Below are 21644 nucleotides of genomic sequence, written 5' to 3'. Positions count from 1 at the left end.
AAAAAAAAATTTTGTCACACAAAAAAAAAAAAAAAAAAAAAAAAAAAAAAAAAAAAAAAAAAAAAAAAAGCTGTATTACAACAGAAGTGGGGGAACATCTGTGAAGGTCAAAATAATCTGAATTTTAATACAGAGTTGTTGTAAAACTATGTATTTCCTTAATTTTTATTTTCTTCCGCAAATATCATCCTTCTGATAGGAAAATACCAGCAAGTATTGGGCTGTCTTCACTCATCTCACCAGAAAGCCATCCTGCCAGTGCTAGCCATTGTTTCAGTGGTGCAAGGTCGTTCTGATTTATTTTCTTTGGTTTTTCCCTCTCTCTGGGGGACAACCAATCCAAGAAGCCCCATGGCTTGGCTCAATGATATGTGGAAATGAGCTGTTATTTACTGTGGTTGCAATCCTCAACCTAGCTGGCAGCATCTAAACTGAATCACATCCACTCAAATAGGAGTGGTTTCCCAGCTTGCAGGGCCACAATGCGAACTTCTAATCAAATGGATGTCTGTGAGAATTGTGATTATTTAAATGTCATATGTGATTACATAAATGTCATTCTTCTATCCAGTAATTCTTTGAAAATTTTAGATGTCAATATTCCATCCTTAACTAGCATAGAGTTGCTATTTCCACACCATTTTTCTCCTGAAGTGCAGCACTATTTGTAGTACTCAAGACAGGAGGAATTTTTGTCCTTCAAAACCTGTTGTTATCTTCACAAGAGCTATCAAGTTCCAGACTGGCAGAGATACTCTTGTTCCTGGCAGAAAAAAAAAATTTGATCCATCTCTGGACCAAGAAAAGAGAAAAAAAATAGAAAGGAAAAGGAAGAGGGAAAGCAAAAAGAAGAAGAAAGGAAAAAAAAAGAAGAAAGAAGAAAGAAGAAAGAAGAAGAAGAAGAAGAAGAAGAAGAAGAAGAAGAAAAGAAAAACCAGAAAAATAAAGAAAAAGAAAGCAGGATTTATAGTCCTCTAACCTTTTCATCAACATGCTATATCTGTTATTATAGGATGATAAACAGCTCTGTCCAATTTTCTGGACTAAAACACATCAACTCCTTTTTTAACTGTCGGTAAAAAACAGTGTCATGTCTAAATTCTCCCATCCCCAGATACCCAAGTGCTAGGAAAGATAATTACCTTGTCATCTCTGTCATCCTCTTCTTCCTCGTCCTCTAGCATGTCCTCCACTACCTGCAGACAGAAACAGTAGTAGTTGTCATCATTTAAAAAGAAAGAGTTTTGTTCTGTCAATTCTAAGCCTTTTGTAGATGAAAACTTTATTAACATTTGAAATAAATGCACAGAGGGAAAATGTATAGCTAGGAAAATACACTTGATCTAGTGATTCAAATTTAGGAAAGTATTATAACTTTAATTGACCTACATTGGGGAATTATATACTGAAAACCGTTCCTTTGCAAAATGCTTGCTTGACAGTTTAAGTATTTAAAAGGTAGTTCAAAATTCAGTAAATGCCTGCTTTAACTAAAGGAATCCTTTGTCAGCTCCACTGGTGCCTATGCAGCACACACACATGCTCACTTCAAATTTATGGTTACCTACATAAAAGGTCAACACTTTTAATAGAATTTACAGTATTCACCAAGAGCTTCTTGAAGAATACAAAGCCAGAAATAAATTCACAGTAGCTTATCTTCTTATCATGTTCAACAGTGATACATACCATATGCTCTATCAACATTAGCCCTGTGTTTCTTTAATAATAATTTTGTACAATCTGTGCATCTAACTTTATGCACATTAATTGTGAGCTACATCTGCCACGTCTGCATCAACGTATTTTTCCATATATAGTTTTTCAGTCCAACACCATGAAATATAAACATACCTTAAATTCTTTCTCCAAATATTAATAATTAATAATCATGCCATCAGCATGAAATAAACCACTAAGTTTAGTTTACAGAGAGATAAATTATTTTCCAAAGATGGGCCATGGCAGATTCAGACTTAAAAATCTCTCTCTCTCATTACACTGTGATCAATGACCCTAACAGGAAAATTCTCTGTTGATAGAAAGTTGTACCTCCTTCTACGCAGAAAATAGTGTGCTTCTTTGTATCTTTATGTATATATAAGTACCTATTAGGATATAAGAAAATCCATAATGAAGGTCAGCAAAGATCCATCCAGCCCAGTGTCCTATTATGGATGCAAAAATTTTATAAATTTTATACTATGTATTATAAAGTATGCATAAAGAGGAAAAATTGGAGGTAAAACTCAATGATATGAAACAATTTTTGTGATTTAAGACAACATGCTAAAATTAAACTTCATAGCCACGCCCTCAGACAATGCTGCAAGGGTGTCCCCACATCTATGTACAAGAACTTAAGGGACTTTATCCAAGAGCCAAATTCAGATAAAAGAATAACTGAAAAATAAAAGTGTATGAATCAGTTTACTTTCCCAAAGTTAGCTGTACCATCAAGAAGGTCCCAATTAGCCATGTTACATGGACCCATGCAACGCATAAACAACATATGGTTTGATGTAACATGCCCATCTAGTAGGGCACTGTGCATACATGCAAGTCACCCACACAGTTCAAAACATTTGCGGTTTCAGCTATTCTTCCTTTTCTGAACCCTGTCCCAGAACCCCTCTAAAAATAGTACTTTGGAGGGGAACCACCAGTTCTGCCTACTGGCTGCTCTGTCCTGGAGGTTTGAATGAGATAAAACTAGAAATGCTAAAAAACCATAAAGAGCAAGCAGGTCTAAAAGCATGAGCAGGAAGCATGACTTGAGAAATGAAGGAATTACTTTTGAATTCTTCCATGCCCAGAATAACAGTTTTAGCAGGAGGAGCCTGACTGACTAAATCTTCTGCAGCCTCAGACCTGGTACCAGCCAGGCACATGTACTTCTGGGTCCCCTTAGGCAGAAGAAGGAATCTAGGCTGTGCTCTAGCTACTATCCATGAAGAAGTCTCCCTCACCAGTCTGTTGGCCTTTTAGGCCAACTCTGCTCCATCTCTCAAAGATGGGGGATCAAAGACAGATTTGATCACACGGAAATGTTCAGAGCATGTTGCTGAAACAGATGTATCTCTTGCTTAGTTCAATACACCTTAGTTCAATACACAACTGCATCCCATTTAGAGGTATCTGAGTGATCCAGTTTTCACTGACCACTGACCACTCTGAAACAAAGGCATTTTCTGTTCCCACGCACCTGCATCATCTTCTTGTTCCTCTCCGGATTGCTCATTGCAATATATATATATATTCCCTGGGCTGTTCAAAGTCTTTGGGGAGCTGAGCTGTAAACTGCATCACTGGAATAATTGAATTGTTCAAAAACACACATCCTCAAACCTTTAATACAGTTGGTTCCAGTGATCCAGTTTACTGAGCAGCTTCACCAGCTCTACAAAGAAAATGGTAAACTGAGAAAGAGGAGGAAAGCAAGCTGTTAAGTGCTGTAGCAAGATGGAAACTCTCTTAGATCAGTTTTTCCACACACAAAACACCCACTTAACTATACCATTAGTTGACTAAAGCCCTAGATATAAGTCAGATCTGTTGGCTCACACACTGCCTAATGCCCAGAGCTCACTAGGTCAGCAGGTCTCTTACTTTTCAACATTAACATTACCTAGACACTTTTATGTACATCCAGAAATTCATTGTCTTGAGAAGGTTGAATAGCAGGATGCCTGTCTCACATTAGCATTCAAGTTAGCATGGTGACAGTTCGTTGAACTGGAAATCTCTAAAATTATTGTAAATGAAGGCACCTCACAGAAATCACTTGTATGACAATAATTCTAAATTATCCATATAATAACGCTTCAGATTCAGGTATGGGGTTTTTTTTCCCCCACATCTAAAGATCTCAGACTACTTTGCAAGCTTCTGTAGAGAGGCAAAATGTTAACTTGTTCAAAGGGCATAAAAAGTCCTTTGAAATACTTGAAGTATCAGACTAAGCCCAGACTTCCATCTCCTCCATTCCATTTTTTAATTCAAAAGCCTAAGCTCTTTTTCTAGTTTAGACATGCTATCAATTACCTTTAGATTTGGAGTACTGAATTGTTTGGGAAGAAAAACAGAATTCAATATTTGTAGCAAAATAAAATGTAATGAAAATGTGCCAATACCCAAGATGCATAAATAATTCTTTAAAGTATATGAAACATAGCCCATGCTTTCACTTGTCTTGAAATTCAAAAGAAAGGGTTAGAAGAAAAAACCGGAACACACACAACCATTAAGGCAATATGGATATTATAATACAATTCATTAAAGCACCAAAATAAGAGTTTTCAGAAATTGGCCACAAATTAAAACAAGGAAAGTAGATTCTTCACAGTCATACAACATATGAATTACTGGCACACCGAAGCCTTACAAAAGCTTTATACTGAAGTAAATTCTACTCCAGAACAAAGCAAGGCCATTCAAGAGAGGTATAGTAGATATGAACACAGGTTTTAGTTAAACATTGTATTAAGAATACAGTAAAAAAAAACCCCACAGTGGATTTTTTTATCCTTTGATTCTACCTCTTTTATTTTCAAACAAAGTACACATGTGCCACTCTGTTTCGAAGGAATACAGTAGTTATTTGGATCCTTACGTCAAGCATTAACATGGAGGAGGTGTAAGGGAGGGAGGGACGTCATGGGGAAGGAGGGAGAGGAGAGGAGAGAGAAGGTGGGCAATAAAACAAATAGAGACAAAATGTAATGTTACATTTATTTTAATAAAAGTTCTGTGGCAAAAATCTTACGTTGTCCTTAGAACATTCACTCTAAATGATGCCTTCTGATATCTTGTTTGAAATCAAGTAGTATTAATCAAACAATGGAAGGGCACTAGGGAAATCAAGGATCTAATGCAAGCAGCTAAAAGTGACATGACCTTCTGTAACATCACTTGTCACAGACTTACATGCTGCATACTGGTAGACGGTCTTGAAAGAAATTTCTTGATATTGACTCTTAAATGTAGTGTGAATACACATGACATTTTAAAAAAACCACACACAGATGGCCTCAAATACATCACGTAAGCTACGTCACAGCCAAAAGGTAAGGAGATGATGTTTAAATGTTGCAAAGTAAGACTCTTCCTCTGCAATACATGCCTATTAAAAGCTTATAAATCAGAAACAGCATGTAATCTAATTCCTATGTACTACTATTATTCCTGATCCATTCCCAACATCTTCAAGGAACACAGGCCAAAAATACTGTACAACTCATAATCCATAAAAGATTGGAGGACCATTGTCACAGCAGATACCATAAACCAGGTCACCAGAAGGAAGCACAACCATCACATTTGCACACCAAAGAAAACCTCAGCATCTGTGGTCTACAATGCAGTCTTCTGAGTAAACTGACATTAAGTATAAATTGCATTTATTGTAAAGATCTACTGACTAACAAAGAGGATAGAATTGCTGAGAAAATAATTTGCTTTGACTTCTAACCTCAACACCTGCAAAGCAGAGTTAGATTCTAGTTATTTACAGGCATGTTAAATCAAAGCCCTACAGCTGCAGAGGACTTAGAAATACCTCCTGAACCTAAAGAGTCAGTGGCAAAGTGACGCACTGAAACTTAACACCACCTCTAATGAAAGGTCCTTCTTTCTTAGCATCAGACTGCCGTTTCTCACAGTGTGCAAAGCATCCTTAATTGTTTCTGTTCTATGTTTTTCAGCTGATCCAAAAGAAAAACCTGCACAGAAGATACTCTGATTATTTACATGTCAATAATACCAGGTATTTGCTCTGCACTGAGATTTAAAATAAAGAAAAGGGGGGAAAAATGGGCACTAACTCTGCAGATAGCCATGATGACTGTTACCTTAATACTTCAACAATGCCCCTCATTAGAACTTCTCTAAATCTGCTTAGATCTTGCTTGATGTAGTCCTTTAATGCTAGGTAGTTTTCAATAAAAAAAAAAAACCAGAAATATCAACACATGATCTCAAAATATCTGCAGACATTTGTATATTCATATGTAAGTATTAAAATTATAAAATCAAAAGTGAGGGTGAAATATGGTTCCAAATAGCATCTAAATGCATTTTACATATGCAGTAAATGTACTCAGAATTATACTGTTCAGGACTGTTTGGATTTATATTCATATTGTCCTGACATGAAATGTTCTGTAAGTTTGTAAGCTATGCAACTCAGTGTACAGCTGTAAATGTAGTATAAACTTATGCAATTTGTATGGATTAAGAAGGATGCATAAATTTGGGCTTTTTCAGATAATTTCCTGGTACTTAATTTGAAGATAAGATGTCCATTGTCCACAAGCCCACTACAGCAGCAGTTATGTGCTCATCTTTACAACATGACGTCTCCTTCTTTTATGGAATTGCCAAGGAGAAACTGTACAGAAGATAAATTCCATTAAAATGTCCAACTTTTATACCACATTTTAAAAGAAAATAAAAATCAAATTAACAGATTTTCATTTAGGAGTGCAGTATATCTGGGTCCAACCAGATTTATACGTTTTGAACTTAGAATAACTGAACTGCTAGATGTGATAATTAGTGTGATAAGCTTCTCAGTAACATTGAATATATTGCAGTACAGAAGACAGGAGAATAAAAACAAAAGCATTAGTACTTTTCTACTAAATTACTTTCTGGTTTTTACATAGGCATTCAAATTATGTCTTCTAACAGAATGCATTTTGTTAGCTTATTCTGGGAAGGACTCATAATGTAATTTAGTCTGATTCTTAATAGGAAATGAGACTACTACAGCTATCAGAGGCCCTTTGGTGCATGCTGCTGAGTACACAGAGTACTGTAATGTCAACAACACAATTTTTATTTACAGTATAATACATTTCTTGGGAACATGTTTCAGTAATAAATACAGTTGATTATACAAGAACTTGTAATCTTTTTGCCAGCTTGATACGCCCTAAATATTCAATTGCCAATGTAGTTAAGAGTAAGTAACTTTTAACATTACCATGGTACAAGTAATATAACATTTCTTTCATTTTCTTTCAATATTTGGTTCTCATTTATTTTAACTTTCTTTTGTATTTACACAATGCACTGTGAACTGAATATTAGGTGTTTGTTTGAAGTATGTCTCCATCTAAAGGCTTCAATATGTACTGTACACTTGAAATGTCAGATCTTTCAGAATGCAGTTATTTTTAGTTCAGCAGAATAAAAATAACTGCATTCTTTGCTTGGCTAAGTATCAGTGAAAGATTACTATGCAGGACTATTAAAATAACACCTTCACAAAATATTGTGAACTAGAATTCTTAGGAAAAACCTCATGATAAATTATAAAGAACACAATGTCTCATTATAGGTTTAGATTTTTAATATTATTTCTTTTCAAATATATTGTGTCCAGATTCTAGTAGGACCAGATATGCTTCTGTTATAAAATAGCATTTATCCAAGTTATATTAAGCTTATGGGTGTGCCCCATTACACTCAGATTTGAAGCTGACTAACTTTTTGGTACAAAAAAATTTTATATTTCATATTTAGGTGAAAATGTATGTCATACATATATTGTTGTAATTTCAGTTAGCTATTTTTGCCCTGATACTTATATATTTCTATAAATACTGTAAAATCCAAAAATCCCTGAAGTCTTGGCTCAATGAAAATGTGCTAAAGTGACAGAAAGCCAAACAAAAATGAATAAAAATCTCACATTACTTTGCAAATTTTTTCTAGAAACTCAACTGATATTAGGTTATATAGTACTGATTATTTATAATAGCCACTACAATCTGTCTATGAATCTTGTTGCCATTTAAACCTTCAGGCAAATGCAAAAAAAAAAAAAAATCATTATAACAGTCTTATATTAAAAATGCTTCCTCTGTGCTGTGAACTTCAATTTTATTTTAGATACCAGCAATATTGAAAGACTGTGGAAATAAAAAGTGGAAAAATTTAAATGTAAAAATCAGTTGGTTTCTGACAAGGAAAAAAGATCCAATTTTTAAAAGAATGCTGGAGATATTTAGAGCAGGGTTTTGATTTTGGCCTTTTCTCTTCAGATGGCCAAAGCTTTCCAATTCTGTAGTGGGTTTGGGTTTTGCAGCTGTTGCTGGGGTAAGACCAGGCATGTAAGTTTTACCAAGGACTTTACTATGCACTCTGCTACTGTGTGCAAACCTCTGGCACAGGGATTATGATTGCAGCATGGACAGCTGTAACCCAGCCAGCCAGTTGGAGCACCATATATTTCTGTTACGCTGCAGAAGAGAAATGCCTGCCGCCCAGTGTAGATCTTTACATAATGTACTGTGGGACTGTTGAATTGAATTGATGCACAATGCATTTAAAATATTTATAGTACCAACATTTAGTTAAATAACCTTTATGTAAGATTTGCCTTGATTTGTTGAAGTCTCATTTAATGGCAAATTATGGAGAGGATGTTTCATAAAGATAATTCTCCACTTAAATGCAGCAGGCCACCAAACATTATGATGCAATATAGAGCAAATTTGCCCAGCTTCAGTGATTATGTGCAGTCATAAAAATTAGACTTAAACAAAATTTAAATGCATGATTAAGCTGACATTTTCATGTTTCTATTCTGATATATTAAAAGAAAACCCACCCTGTCCCATTGTGGGGTACTGTGTTATATATTTATTTCTTGACTGTATGGATCACATAGAAAAAACCCTAAACATCTGTGTGGAGACAACAGTGATTCTCAGTGGACTATGTAATATTCAGGCACTTGTTGCCAGAAGTCCTTGTTCTTCGACAGCACCCACCCTGCTCACATGTACAGATTACAACTCATCTGCAAAAGCCTTCTAAATTATTTTATTAATAATGAATGAAGGCAAAGTTTATTATTAGTTAGGAGCTAGAAAATACAAGGTAAAATCAGTTCTGCATAACACTGAAAAAATTTTATAAAAACAATCATTCTTTCCTTACTTTTAGAGTGATAAATCTGACTAGCTTCACACACATACTATTCTGTGTCTAACTCTGTGCACTCCCAGCAGCCCTCATGCTGGGGGTGGTTTGTGGCTACTGCCGTTGCTATTGTACCAGAGGCAAAACTTCTCAGGAAAGTGCAGTCAGAAAGCAGGCAAAATTTACTTGCAAACCTGACAACATCCTTTTGTACCTTGTGCAAATGACATACTCCAGACACTGTCTAGCTAGAATACAGAGGCAATGACATTTATTTTTTCCAATAATTCACAACAAGAATTTAATCTGCAGTTAGAAATCTCTGCAGATTCCCTGGCAGAATAGAACTTCTGGACTTGAAGCTCAAAACCCCAAAGTACCACACTGGCTAGGGATCTGAAGCAGGTGGTGTTTGTCCTGTATTCACTGGCACATGAAAGCCTTTGAACGTAAGGACCATAAGGACTCAGTCTTTAAGGCCATTAAGTGAAGAAACAGGAAAAAATCAAGTTCCTGCTTTGTCTACTTACTTGGTAACTCAGTTTTCCACTTCTAGGAAAATGGCTGGTTAAAGCCAGGCACTTGCCTGTTAGAGTTAATTTATGCATTGAATGTATTGCAAAGTGGCACTCTTAGCCCCAAACAGGAGCAGCAACAAATCCACCTGACAGTGCTCTGAGAGACACTGTTGCCTAGCTCCTAGAAAAAAGTGATAGGATTCTAATCAGAAAAGATCTCCTATGTCCAAGTGAGCTGGTCTTCTATGACTAACTCAAGCTCATTGTGCTGACCACTTTTTCTTGAGTGAAGAAAAAGAATTCACTGAGATGGATATATTCATAAGCATCATTCTTCCCATTTTCACTTTTGTTTTATTTTTAATTTGCCAATTTCCTGTACACACATAAAAATTTGAGTCATTGTATTGGAAACTACAGAAAAGTACCCAGAGAAAACCGCTTAAAATCTTAAAATAAAAGGCTGTTTTTAATAAAATTATTTTTCTTCTGTTCTCAAAATTTCATCCTAAACATGGGTAGTTCTAACTTGTAATAGAAACATACACATATAAATCATCAAAGTCTATGTAGGAGAAAACCTGCAGTAAAATTAGAAGATGACTTGTTGTCACTTTATATAATTCTTAAAATATATGTTTATATATATATATATACACATATACACTCTATTATGCAAATTCATAAAAAATTGTGTATGGCACATTAACTCCCAGCTGTTTAGCACAATTTGCTATGCAATGACATGTGCATCTCATAAATTCAAGAGGAAATTGGCTACTTAATATTTCCTTAAAGGCTCTGAATATTAACTGTCAATGCTAGATGTGAAGTGATCAAACCTCTTCTCCATGGAAGTTTATATGGCAGAAGAGCATTCACAGGTACCTTCACGAATATGCATTATTCTTCTATTAAATGTCAAATTACTTGGAAAAAAGTCCCTAACAAATAATAGACCAAAAGGAAAGAAAGATTAGTATCTTCAGTTGAGAGAATATCAGAGTGGCAGATGTTGGCAGGGCCATCCTGTCCTCCCTAATCAAGCAGACATCATCAAGCCCAATCTCCCTACTCAAACAAGGTCACCTCTGAGCATGTTGCCCAAGACCATGTCCTGAAAGGTCTTGAATATCACCACAGATGAACACTTCACATTGTCATAGCAATCTGGCGATGGTCACCACAGTCACAATGAAAGTGCTTTCTTGTGGTCAGATGATTTTCATGTATTTTGGTTTGTGGCCATTGTTACTGTCAAGTGATGGAGCACCACTGAGAAGAGGCTCTGTCTCTCTCCCACTCCCTTCAGCCGTTTATACACATCATCAAGAACCCTCCTCCATGTGTTGTGGTGCACCAGTTTAGTTGTTCTCTTGCACTGGGTGACTGGGAATTTGCACAGAATAGTTTTGTATTGCACTGTATAGCTTATGTTATATCATGGGGTTTGTTACCCTGTTTCCCCATCACATGGTCTTTCCCTCACCTGTCCCAGTATCACCTGGTGGTCTCTCCCCTGGGTTACCCCTGCCCTTGCCACTCCTCACTGGTATTCCATTGGCTGTGGACCTCTCCCTCTGTCCCCATCCCGGGGGGTATAAAAGCTCCCTGCTGCCAGGGAACGCTCTCTTTTTCTCCCATGGGTTTGTCCACCTGATGTGTGTCTTGGAATAAAGGACAACGTTTCCCACGTGGAGGAGAGCGCTTCTCTAATCTTTTACCTTCATCCATGAAGTATCGTGTGGGCAAGGGTCTATAGCTAGCCGGAGTGGACCCCGACAGCCCAGGAAACACGCTTCTTCATCCATGCAGAACAGTACCAGCTTGCACAGCCTCTCCTTGTATGCCAGATGCTTTGATCCCTTCATCACCTTCCCTTTGCTGGAATGAAAAGTAACTCCCACTCTCCTCACCTTCCCAGCCTGTTCTGACTAAAAAGCCAGAATACATACACTGCATAATGGACATGACAGCAATTTTACCATGTCTCTGTGATTGTGAATGAATGTAACTACATGTGGACCTCTGAACTCCTACTGGTTCCTATATTATGCACACTAATTACCTAATGTGCACGCTAATACGCTTCCCTCTGACATGCTGGGTTCTCAGAGAGGGTGTGAGGGACTTTTCCAGAGCCATTTCCTTATTTGTGTGCCTATACCTGGCCTGGGGGGCATATCTGTCTTGTTGGATTGGTTTTGAGGGTTTCCTTGGCCATTCACCCTGCACCCTTTTCTTGCCAACTCAGACCACCAATTTCACAACAGGACAAGGGGCAGTAGCTTCAAACTGACATAAGGCAGGTTTAGATTAGATATTGGGAAGAAACTCTTCATTGTGAGGGTAGGGAGGAACTGGAACAGGTTGCCCAGAGAAGCTATGGGTGCCCCATCCCTGGCAGAGTCCCAAGGCCAGGTTGGACAGGGCTTTGAGCAACCTGGTCTGGTGGAAGGGGTTTCTCCAAATCAAACTATGCTGTGATTTCTCACTTGAGGAAGCACTTTTATAGGTCATCATCACCTCCCTCCCCCATTTATTTTTAGTTTGATGCTTTCCTCATCAGGTTGGACAGCTTCTGGAAAAGAAGACTTTGCTCCATGTGGTGAAGTGAATCTCTTCCTAGTAGTCTTCAATCCTCAAAAAGTATCCTCCAGTTGTAAAAACAAAGTCCCTGCTGTCAAAAGAGCTGTGCAACTGGTTGTTGTACTTCTAGATCTGTACAGTCCTCCACAGGGAGGATGTAGGAGAAAATGACCTGCACTCCCTGTCTGCAACCTATTTGGTCATGGCAGAACAAGAACTTAGTGTCACCAGAGGAGATCCAATGTGCCTGTTACATAAGTTAAGCATTATAGATCAACAACTGAGAGACTGTCACAAAAATCTCCGTATGACACACTCCAACCGTATGATCAACTGTTTCATCACAGGGAAAGGGACAAGAACAGCTGGATAGTGGGAACATCTTAAATCACTATGAGAGATTATCTGACCATTCCTTAAGTTAGGCAGCTCTAGCAGGCAGTCAGAACACACAGAACATAGCCTGAAGTAGAAATGCGCAAGTAACAAAAAAAAAAACCAAAACCAACACCAATAATTTTTTTCCCCCATTAAGTCCATGCAGTTATAAATGACTGTGACTTTTGCTTAGAAATAGAAGAAGATCCCAGACACCAGACAGGAGCGCTGCTGTTTTCTTCAAGTTACAAGGGTGAGGGACTTTTTTTGGTGTATTTGAAATCATCAAAGTATTAAATAACTTCTTAAAAATACTGAAAATAAGCTTTTAAACCCACCATACTTTCTGTTAGTTTGCAGTCCGTCACCATGCCATGGTTTATTATGTGTAGGGGCAGCACTTCTATGCTTCTTCCCACCACTCAAATCCAGCACAGGTGACAAGGAGCAGCAGGGAGTGGTGACAGAAACACAGCAGTTGATACCTACCCCACAGACAATGTGAAAAAGATGATGGGAAAAAGGCAGGAGAAGAAAAAAATCTCAGCCTGGTAAGATTCACTCAGTTCTAATCTTGTGTGTTTAGGTGATCATGGCTTAATATAAAAACAGCTGTGCTAAAAATAAATTATTTTGTGAGGTCAGATACTCAGGAGTACAATTACAAGGCAGTGTAAGTATCTTTGGAGAAAGCAGCAGGATGTACTTCAGGCAAAAATGTTACTGCAAAATTCAGAAGAAGGCCTTAAGAATGGCATCTTAGTAATTTTTTTCTCACTTAATACTGGCAGATTTTTACACCTGTCACATGATTCAGTGACATAAATTCATTTGTTTTAGTTCACTTCAGAACTATCCATTAAGTCTACATCTATCTACAGTCACTTACACCAATGTTTAATGCAAGAGTTCCTATTTCATGAGAGCATATCTTTCAGAAATACAACTAATCTTGATCAAAATGTACAAAAGGTAGGGAATCCAATGCTTCTTTTGGAAATTTGCATCAATGTTAGACTAAAACCACAATGATCATCAATCCTACAAGGACTCCAATGGAACCCATGGAGATAAAGCACACCACTTCACCTATGTTGGGCATTCCAATAGACTTATCTCCTACTATGCACTTGGTCCTCCTCCTTGCCCCAGCCATATTGCACCTTGAATTCAAGAAAGAACTCGCATATATAACTTGTTAGGAGAGATAATAAATGGCAAAATAACTGTACTTGCATTCAAATAAGAAGTACAGGTTTATGTTATAATAGAGGTACCCAGATTCTTGCTTGGCAGGTGAATTTCTCCATGAGGAAATAAGTTTCAAACTACTTCAAAAAAACCCTGATGCCCAAGAGGAAAAAGCAAATGGTATCTTATCTAGAGAGACAGTCAAACAAGGATGAGTTAAGGCTGGTCTGTGTGCCATATCCAGACTGAAACTCAGAGATCACTAATCACTGACCAGCAGAAGTGTGGTCCCTAGCACCTGAACTGATGAAACAATTGACAATTGTTTTCTCAAAGAGATATTGTAATGGAAATCAACTCTTCTGAGCTGCTTTGCATGGTCCCAAATTTAAGTATGTTCCATAGACAATAAACAAGCATAAACCGTATGCAATTTTTAACTATGCTTGTCTAATGTTAATTAGGTAACAAATACATTTATCTTTGTGTCTTATCATTAGCCTTAGGGTTTCAAAGTAACTTCTAAAGATAGATGATATATCTAAGATAAGTAATCAATGATTTCACAGAGACACACAAGGAATCTCTGAAGACTTGGGGAGAGAAGCCAGATCACGTGCATGCTGAAACATTCTCTAGCCACTAGGAAACACTACTTCATTAATTTAGATAAAATTTACACTCTGCATAGGAAAACATAGGTATCTAAATTACTCCTATTCTAATGATATGAAGATTCATGAGTTAGTTAGAAAGGCTTACAATAAATCTGCAAATGACTTCACTCAAGGCAGATGCTCAACATGATGATAACCAAACATAAATCATTATAAAAACAAGGTCATTAATGGCACAGATGAAAAATATTTGGGATCAACATGGTTGCTTGATATAGGCTATATTAGCTTGGTATGAAGCACTCGCAGCAAGAGGAGAGTTTTAGGAGCAGCATTTGGTATTCTTAACTGAGAGTCCATCACTAGCTTCATTAGTCTTTTAGAAAAGTTACATGATCAGATAATCTTTCCAGGCAGGTGGTATTTCAGAGAGAAATTAAATGTATTTGTATGGTCACAAATGAAATGTCTCCTTTCACCAGGGATTTCAGGTACTCATAAAATCTTCAGGTTGAGAAGCTTTAAGCATTTCAGCCATCAGGAGACAGTGGGCTGTGTTTTAAGTATTGCATCTTTTAAATCTTGATCTTAGACTTTTCCCGTAAATGTAATCACATTTGGGATTAGGGAATACCTTTATCATTCCCACCCTTATTTTTAGATGATCCTTGGAAGCATAACAGTCTTAGTGATATAGACAGGTAACAACAGTGTTGGGATCAGGGCTGTATGGGTTCTAATAATGCAGTTGCAATACATTAGGGAATCATTCAGGCTGGAAGGGACTTCCAAACTTCTGCTCAAAGCAGGGTCAGCCATGAGGTCAGATCAGGTTCCTTAGAGCTTTACACAGTCAGGTCCTGGAAACTTCCTATAGCAACTGCAGTTTCCTAAGCAACCTCTTCTATTCTTAACAATACTTATGGCAAAAAAGGTTTTTTAGTCTGAACCTCTTTTGTTTCAAATGAAGCTTGTTGCCTCTTCCACCACAGAGCACTTGTACATCTTCTTGTTAACCTCCTGATAGGGCATTCCAGTCACTAAAAGCCTTTTATTCGCCAGGATCTTTCAAGTCCACTTTCCTCTTCAAGGCCTGGTTGATGAGGGCTTAAGCCCCTGATCATGTTGGTAGCCCTTCACTGAACTTGCTGAAGTCAACCAACAACTTTCTTGAACTGGCATGCCCCAAACTGGACACTATTGTAGATGCATTCTGGCAAGTGCTGAGGAGTGGAGATAACTACTTCCCTCAATCCACTACCCGTGCTTCTGATCACCTCACTGCCTTCTAAGACCCCCTAGGCCCAGTTCAGACAGCTGCTTTCAGACAACCAATTTCCACTCTGTATCACTGCAACAGGTGATAGCTCCCCAAGAGTGGGATTCTTCCTTCTGAATTTCTTGCAGGTCTTGTCAGTTCATTTATCCAACCCACTTAGATAGATCCCTTTGAGTGGCAGATCCAGAGTGTCAAATGGTCCCACACACCTGATGTAACCCAAAAACTTGATGGGGGTGCACTATCATCTCCTGTACATCACTGGAAGAGATGTTAAACAAGACCTTGTACTGTGGTAGTCCACTTGTTACTGACCTCCATTAATCACTGTCCTCAGAGACCAATTATCTAATCTGTTTTAGCTTTTTCTCCTGCCCATTCAGTGATCCATTCAGATCATAAAGTAGTAGACAACATCCTGTTTTTGGGATATAAAAACTAGCACAAATATCAAATTCATAAGGCTCAGTAGTATGGCATGCAAAATCCTTTAACTGCTGGATGCTAGAAAATTTGTGCAGCATAGAATACAACTTCAACTTTTAATATGTACTTCTGAAAATCGAAAGCCAGTTTTTAGTAAATGCTTGCTACATTATATCCCAACTACATGTTAATTAAAGGATGGCATTAAATGAGAGAAGAAAATAAGAAAAGGCTAATATTAAGCTCAATGAATACTAATGATGAATTATGAAATACAGTAAAATGTGATACGTTGTGAAACTGTTAACCAACTGGAATAATTTTAATCTTTAAATTCAACATCTTAATAAAAAAATGCAACATAAGAACTTAGGCATATAAAATAACTTCAAAGAATTTGCCTTTTCCTTAACAATAAGCCTCTCTGCTCCCACACAAAAACAGATTCTATAGATAGTGCATGTTCTATTGTATTTTTACATGACATTTCAACAAAATCAGATACACTTATTGGACAGTCAAATAAAATTAAATTGCAGGAGGGAAAAATGTCCATAGAACATTGTGAAGGGAAACATTTTGAAAAAGATAGCATATTTAAATCCAGTTTAAAAATTTTACCTAGTTAAAGAAAGAAAAGAACATGTATGCCCTTGAAGTAGAAATTACTTACTGTATCATGTTGCCTGTTATCTTTTCCTGATATGATCAACAAGTAGTTCCATGCCAGCAGCAGCAACAAAGCCAGTGGTATCATGTAGAGCTCAAAGTTCCAGACCACAAAAAGAAAAAGCTAGAAGACAGAGCAGGAAAAAACAGTGATTGAAATCAGCATTAAACTCTTGTGCAGAGTTAAGACCAATCAATTGAAACAATTCTAGAGAAATCCACCTCTCCTTGTGGAGTGTTGTTCAACCACTTTGCTGACTCACACTTACCTCCATAATACAACTACTACCTTTCCCAATCTTTCCTACCTTAATTCTTGGAAAAAAAAAATAATGTAGTCATTAATTGTTGTCTCATAAAATAATGCTTTTGTGAATAATGCAAAAGAGCATAAAAATAAGATTGCATTTTAAGAAAGGTTAGTTGCTTTCATGAATCATAGAATGGCTTGGGTTGGAAGGGACCATAAAGGCCGCCTAGATCCACCCCTCTCAACACAAGCAGGGACATCTTTCAGTAGACTAGACTGCTCAGAGCCTCATCCCACGTGGCCTTGAACACCTCCAGAGATAGGGCATTCACAACTTCTCTGGGCAACTTGTTCCAGTGCCACCATCCTCAACAATAAAGAATTTCCTCCTAATATCTAATTTAAACCTCTCCTCTTTCAGTTTCAGTTTTTCTTGCAGGCCACAGAGATGTGATAAATTTAAAGAAGACCTCAACATATTATTGAAGCTGGTTATAGCTTTGAAACAACCCTATATCAGTGTAAAGGTGGCACAAGAATGATTAAAGATTAATCTGTTATTTAGAAATAAAAGAACATGGTCACTTTGTAGTAATGTCATACAAACAAGCAGAAGTAGTAATCAGAAGTCTTTTGCATGGAAAACTACCAAGAAATCACAGTAAAAGCTAAAATCATATTATTATTTTAATGAAAGTATAGTAAAATAGAACTGACCACAGATTCATCAAAAATGGGTTTAAAAAGAATGCTGAGAAGCCACCTAAGTCCACCACTTTGAAAACTTTGATTTATTGCAGTGTTAGTTCAAAACAGCTCAAGTGCTCTGTGACCAGCGGCTGCCAGAAGCCTGGCTGGGTTACATCTCCTAGAGATGTGTGCCTAAATAACTGGGGCTGGTCTTCAGCATGGGATCAACTTGGTCATCCCACCACTGGAGAAACCCATCTCACTGCCAGCTCCATGCACCACTGTCTAGATATTGTTCCCTATCCATGCTGCTACAAAATTAATGGTTTACAGGAAAGAACTAAAGATAAGTGGATTAAGACAGGGCCAAACTAAAACCATTTTTACCTCCAATTTTCCCTATCAATGAACCCCCTTTTTATTTAAGCCAGCTGTAGCCACAAACACGACAAAAAACAAAAACCAAAACAACAAAAAAAGTGAAAGCAAATCACGCTATGTACTACAGCTGAATAAACATCCAGAAATCTTGGTAAGCCTTTTCATCCAAATACTAAAGCTTTTGAATATTTGTACTTTTAATACCATCTAAAAGGATTGAAGGTGTTGTGCTACAGAACTCGCAAACCTAAGGCAATGCCAGTACCTAGGTAAACCAAAACAGAGCTCATTTTTCCAAATTAGCCATCAAGAGGTATATAAAGATCAGCAAGAATAAAATTCATATTTTATTAGTCTTCTGCTGGATTTTTGTTTGGAGTCTTCTGCTAAATTTTTGTTTGGAGTTAGAACAAAATGCTCTTATCAAATACAAGCACCCATGAAGAAAGCAAAAAAATAGGTCTATATCTCAGATAATCTTTCTCAAGATCAGGTAACTTACCTTACCCCCATACTTTCTACCCCTTTTAACTATGTATATGCAAGCCTATGAAACTGCAAGGCAAAAATGATAATTACTGAAAGAAATGAAAAAGCAGTGTTTGTGAGACAAAACCAAGGATATTGGCTCTTCTAGATGTTTTTAATTTGAAAGAAAAAATGTTTTTTTAAGGTTGTTTAGTTTAAAAGAAAATATGTTAGACATGGTAATGCATAAGAAGCTGTGTTGGTTTCAGCTAAGATAGAGTTAATTTCTGCCCTAGTAGCTGTTTCGGATCCAGAATGAGAATGGTGCTGATAACACACTGATGTTTTGGTTTTTTTGCTAAGTTGTGTTTATCCAAAGTCAAGGACCTTTTTTCAAATTGCCTCATGCTCTGCCAGTGGAAGGTATTAAAAATAAACTGGGAGGGAGCACAGCTGGCACAGATGACTGGAACAGACCAAAGGGGTATTTCCATATCACAGAGCATTGTGCTCAGGATATAAATAGGGGGGAATTACCCAGAAGGGTGGATGATGTGCTTTCAGGAAGAGGGGTCTGGCAAGGGTCAGTAGGTGGTGAGAAATTACATTGCATTGTTTTGTTTGGGTAGGTTTTTTTCTTTTTTATTACCATTATTATTTTTATTTCCTTTTATTATGGCATTTCACTTTACTTTCAATTACTAAACTGTTCTTATCTCAACATAGAAACTTTACTTCAATTCTCCTCCTCATTCCACCAGGATGTGGGGGAGGAGAGGAGGGGTTTGAGCAAGTGGCTGTGTGGTGTTTCATCTCCAGCTAGGCTTAAAACCACAACAGAAGCAAGCAATATCTCATCTTATTCAAGAACTGTTCTGTGACCCTCCTTTCTATAACAAAGTGGTAAATTAGATGTAACCAACTTACAACAAATTTTATGTCTCAAAAGAAAAGCAAAATATCCTTGCATGCTTTAACACCAGAAATACCCTGAGTCAATGGATGCACACTGAAGGGTGCTCTGGAAGCCAGCAAAAAGCATGAAGTGTCAGAAAAGTAAATATTAGAGATTACCTGTTGAGAAAGGCAACACATACAGTCTTTATCAGGACCCCAGCTGAACTTTGGTTAAAAAGTGGTTAAGAAATGAAGCCCTATTTAAACACTCCCTGGGTCCAGAGGAAAAAAGCCAACAATCTACACCCAGTCTCAGGAGACGTGGACCTGACTGGAGTCTGAGGAACATGGCCATCATGTACTCTGTACTCCAGAATCTTGATGAATTCCAATGCAAAAACTTCTCACTTGAAGTTTCTAAAGGCCAAATGACCTTCAAGGTCATTAATTCCTTGCAGTACAGCCATTAAAACATATTAAGATAATACCTTTTTTACAAATTGTACGGACATGCCATTCAAAAGTGTGGATATTACTTCTGTCATCGCCTGAAGATGATTTTGCTGACCTGCCACCTTAATTTCCATCTAGTCTGGCTGAATTTTAACCAGTTCCTCCTTTCAGGCAACTGTCTCAGCCAGGTACTACACAAACATTGCAACACAAATGAAATGTGTGCTGCATGAGACCAGCACAGTTGTGGCCCTCTGACCTAAATGGCCTCATTATTCTTCCCAGACAAGAAATGCACTCATGAAATGTGTATGAGAGAAAACAAGCAGATTTCCAGTATCAGACAAAACTTTTAAGTAAACACAAGCAAATCCAAAATCTGGTGCAGAACAGCAGGAAATCTCCAGGACTCAGTTCTTATGGATGAAAGGCCTGATAGTGGAGGTGAAAGAGAAGGAACTGATATGTACAAAGCTTCATGAAAGGTAGAGAAATAAACCAACATTCCATTAAGCAAGTATAGGCCAAAAAGTCCCAAACCCAAACCAAACCAGAAAAGCTAATGAATAAGTATAAAAGAACACTTCTGAGAGTTGCCCATGTCTGTAAAACACCTAGTGGACTGTATCTAACATGGTACCTTCCAAGAAAATAATGGCTGTGTGTGTAAAAAAAGGATGCTTATCACTACTAAAACAAGCTAACTATTTTAAGAGATGAATGTGAGTCTCAAAGGTTGCAGTTTAATACAACTGCCATTTCATATACAGAAGAATGTAAGGAAGGGCTTTTTTCATCTCTCCCATGAGATCAAAGTTTTCAGAGTCACAGGGCATGAACTGGTCATTTTCAGTTTATACTCTTAGTGAGAGACACATGCATTAAATCATCATTCAGAGAGACACATGACACTATCCCTAAAGTACAACACTTCAAAAATTAATTTTAGATAGGATATTGAATATCCTATTCTTTTGCAAACTACACTATATTTTAAAAAGAAATATTATCCAAAATTATTAACACTTCCTACTGTTCAGAAAAAAAGCCTGCCCTTTCAGACTAGCAGCTGTGGATCATTAGCTTTCCAGTGATGAGATGTGTTTGATGAGTATTTTTCTTTCTAATTAAGAGACGAGATTCTCTATTTGACTATCTTCTGATGGAATGAAGAGAAAGATTTCTGCCTATGTGGAAAGGCCATATTCTACAGAACAATTACTTCAGATTTCTTTTTATCTACCTCCATCCAACCTCTTTTCATTTTTAACAAAATCCTGTTTGCACCCATTCACAGCATTAACCCCTGTTTTTCTCAACTCTTCTCCTTTTTTCCTTTTGCTTCTGTTTTGACTGCTAGCAGGGAAGAGCATGTGAAAAAAAAAAAGGATCATCCCCACAGGGCACACTGACCTCATCCTCAGGTACAGAAGAGACCAGAGGACATGATGAAGGAGGGTTGCAAGAACTACTGTTTGAAAGCTTTATGACAAAACTAGAAAATGTTAATTCCACAGAAAAGCATGAGTTTGGTGGACCAGATATTGGCCCTGGTAGCACCCAAAGTCATGAGCTGTAATGTGTTGGGAGTAAAGCAAAACACAGACATCCCCAGTACCATTGTCCCACACAGGGCACAACACTCATGCTGCAGTCTCCTTCTCAAATTGTGGCTTTCCCTGATCATTTTCACAGAACATCTTTACAGCCTCATTTACATATTGTCTATATCCTTGCCTTATATTTATAACAATCTCTTGATTACCCTGGAAACACAAAAGTTGGCTGAACAGCATTTTGGCACAATCACGAACAATCACAAATGTCTACCACTCCAAATACTGCGCTCCAATCACAGGATCTTCCATTTCCCATTTAAGCTTAAAATGACAATTTTATTACCTGAG

General features: G+C 37.3%; 1 protein-coding gene across 1 annotated transcript in view; it reads right to left on the bottom strand.

Annotated features, from left to right (window-relative positions):
- MCTP1 (multiple C2 and transmembrane domain containing 1) overlaps positions 1-21644 on the bottom strand; it is a 211744-nt gene that overhangs the window by 30565 nt on the left and 159535 nt on the right. Inside the window, exons 16-17 of the mRNA XM_041489448.1 lie at positions 16603-16722; positions 1143-1196 (exon numbers count right to left, since the gene is read on the bottom strand). Of these exons, the coding sequence (XP_041345382.1) occupies positions 1143-1196; positions 16603-16722 (174 nt within the window). The remainder of the gene's footprint in view (positions 1-1142; positions 1197-16602; positions 16723-21644) is intronic.

The sequence above is a fragment of the Pyrgilauda ruficollis genome, unplaced genomic scaffold (genome assembly GCF_017590135.1).
Source record: "Pyrgilauda ruficollis isolate IOZ18807 unplaced genomic scaffold, ASM1759013v1 scaffold94, whole genome shotgun sequence".
NCBI lineage: Eukaryota > Metazoa > Chordata > Aves > Passeriformes > Passeridae > Pyrgilauda > Pyrgilauda ruficollis.
Note: the sequence above shows the minus strand (reverse complement) of the source record. Positions and strands in the feature narration are given on the sequence as shown.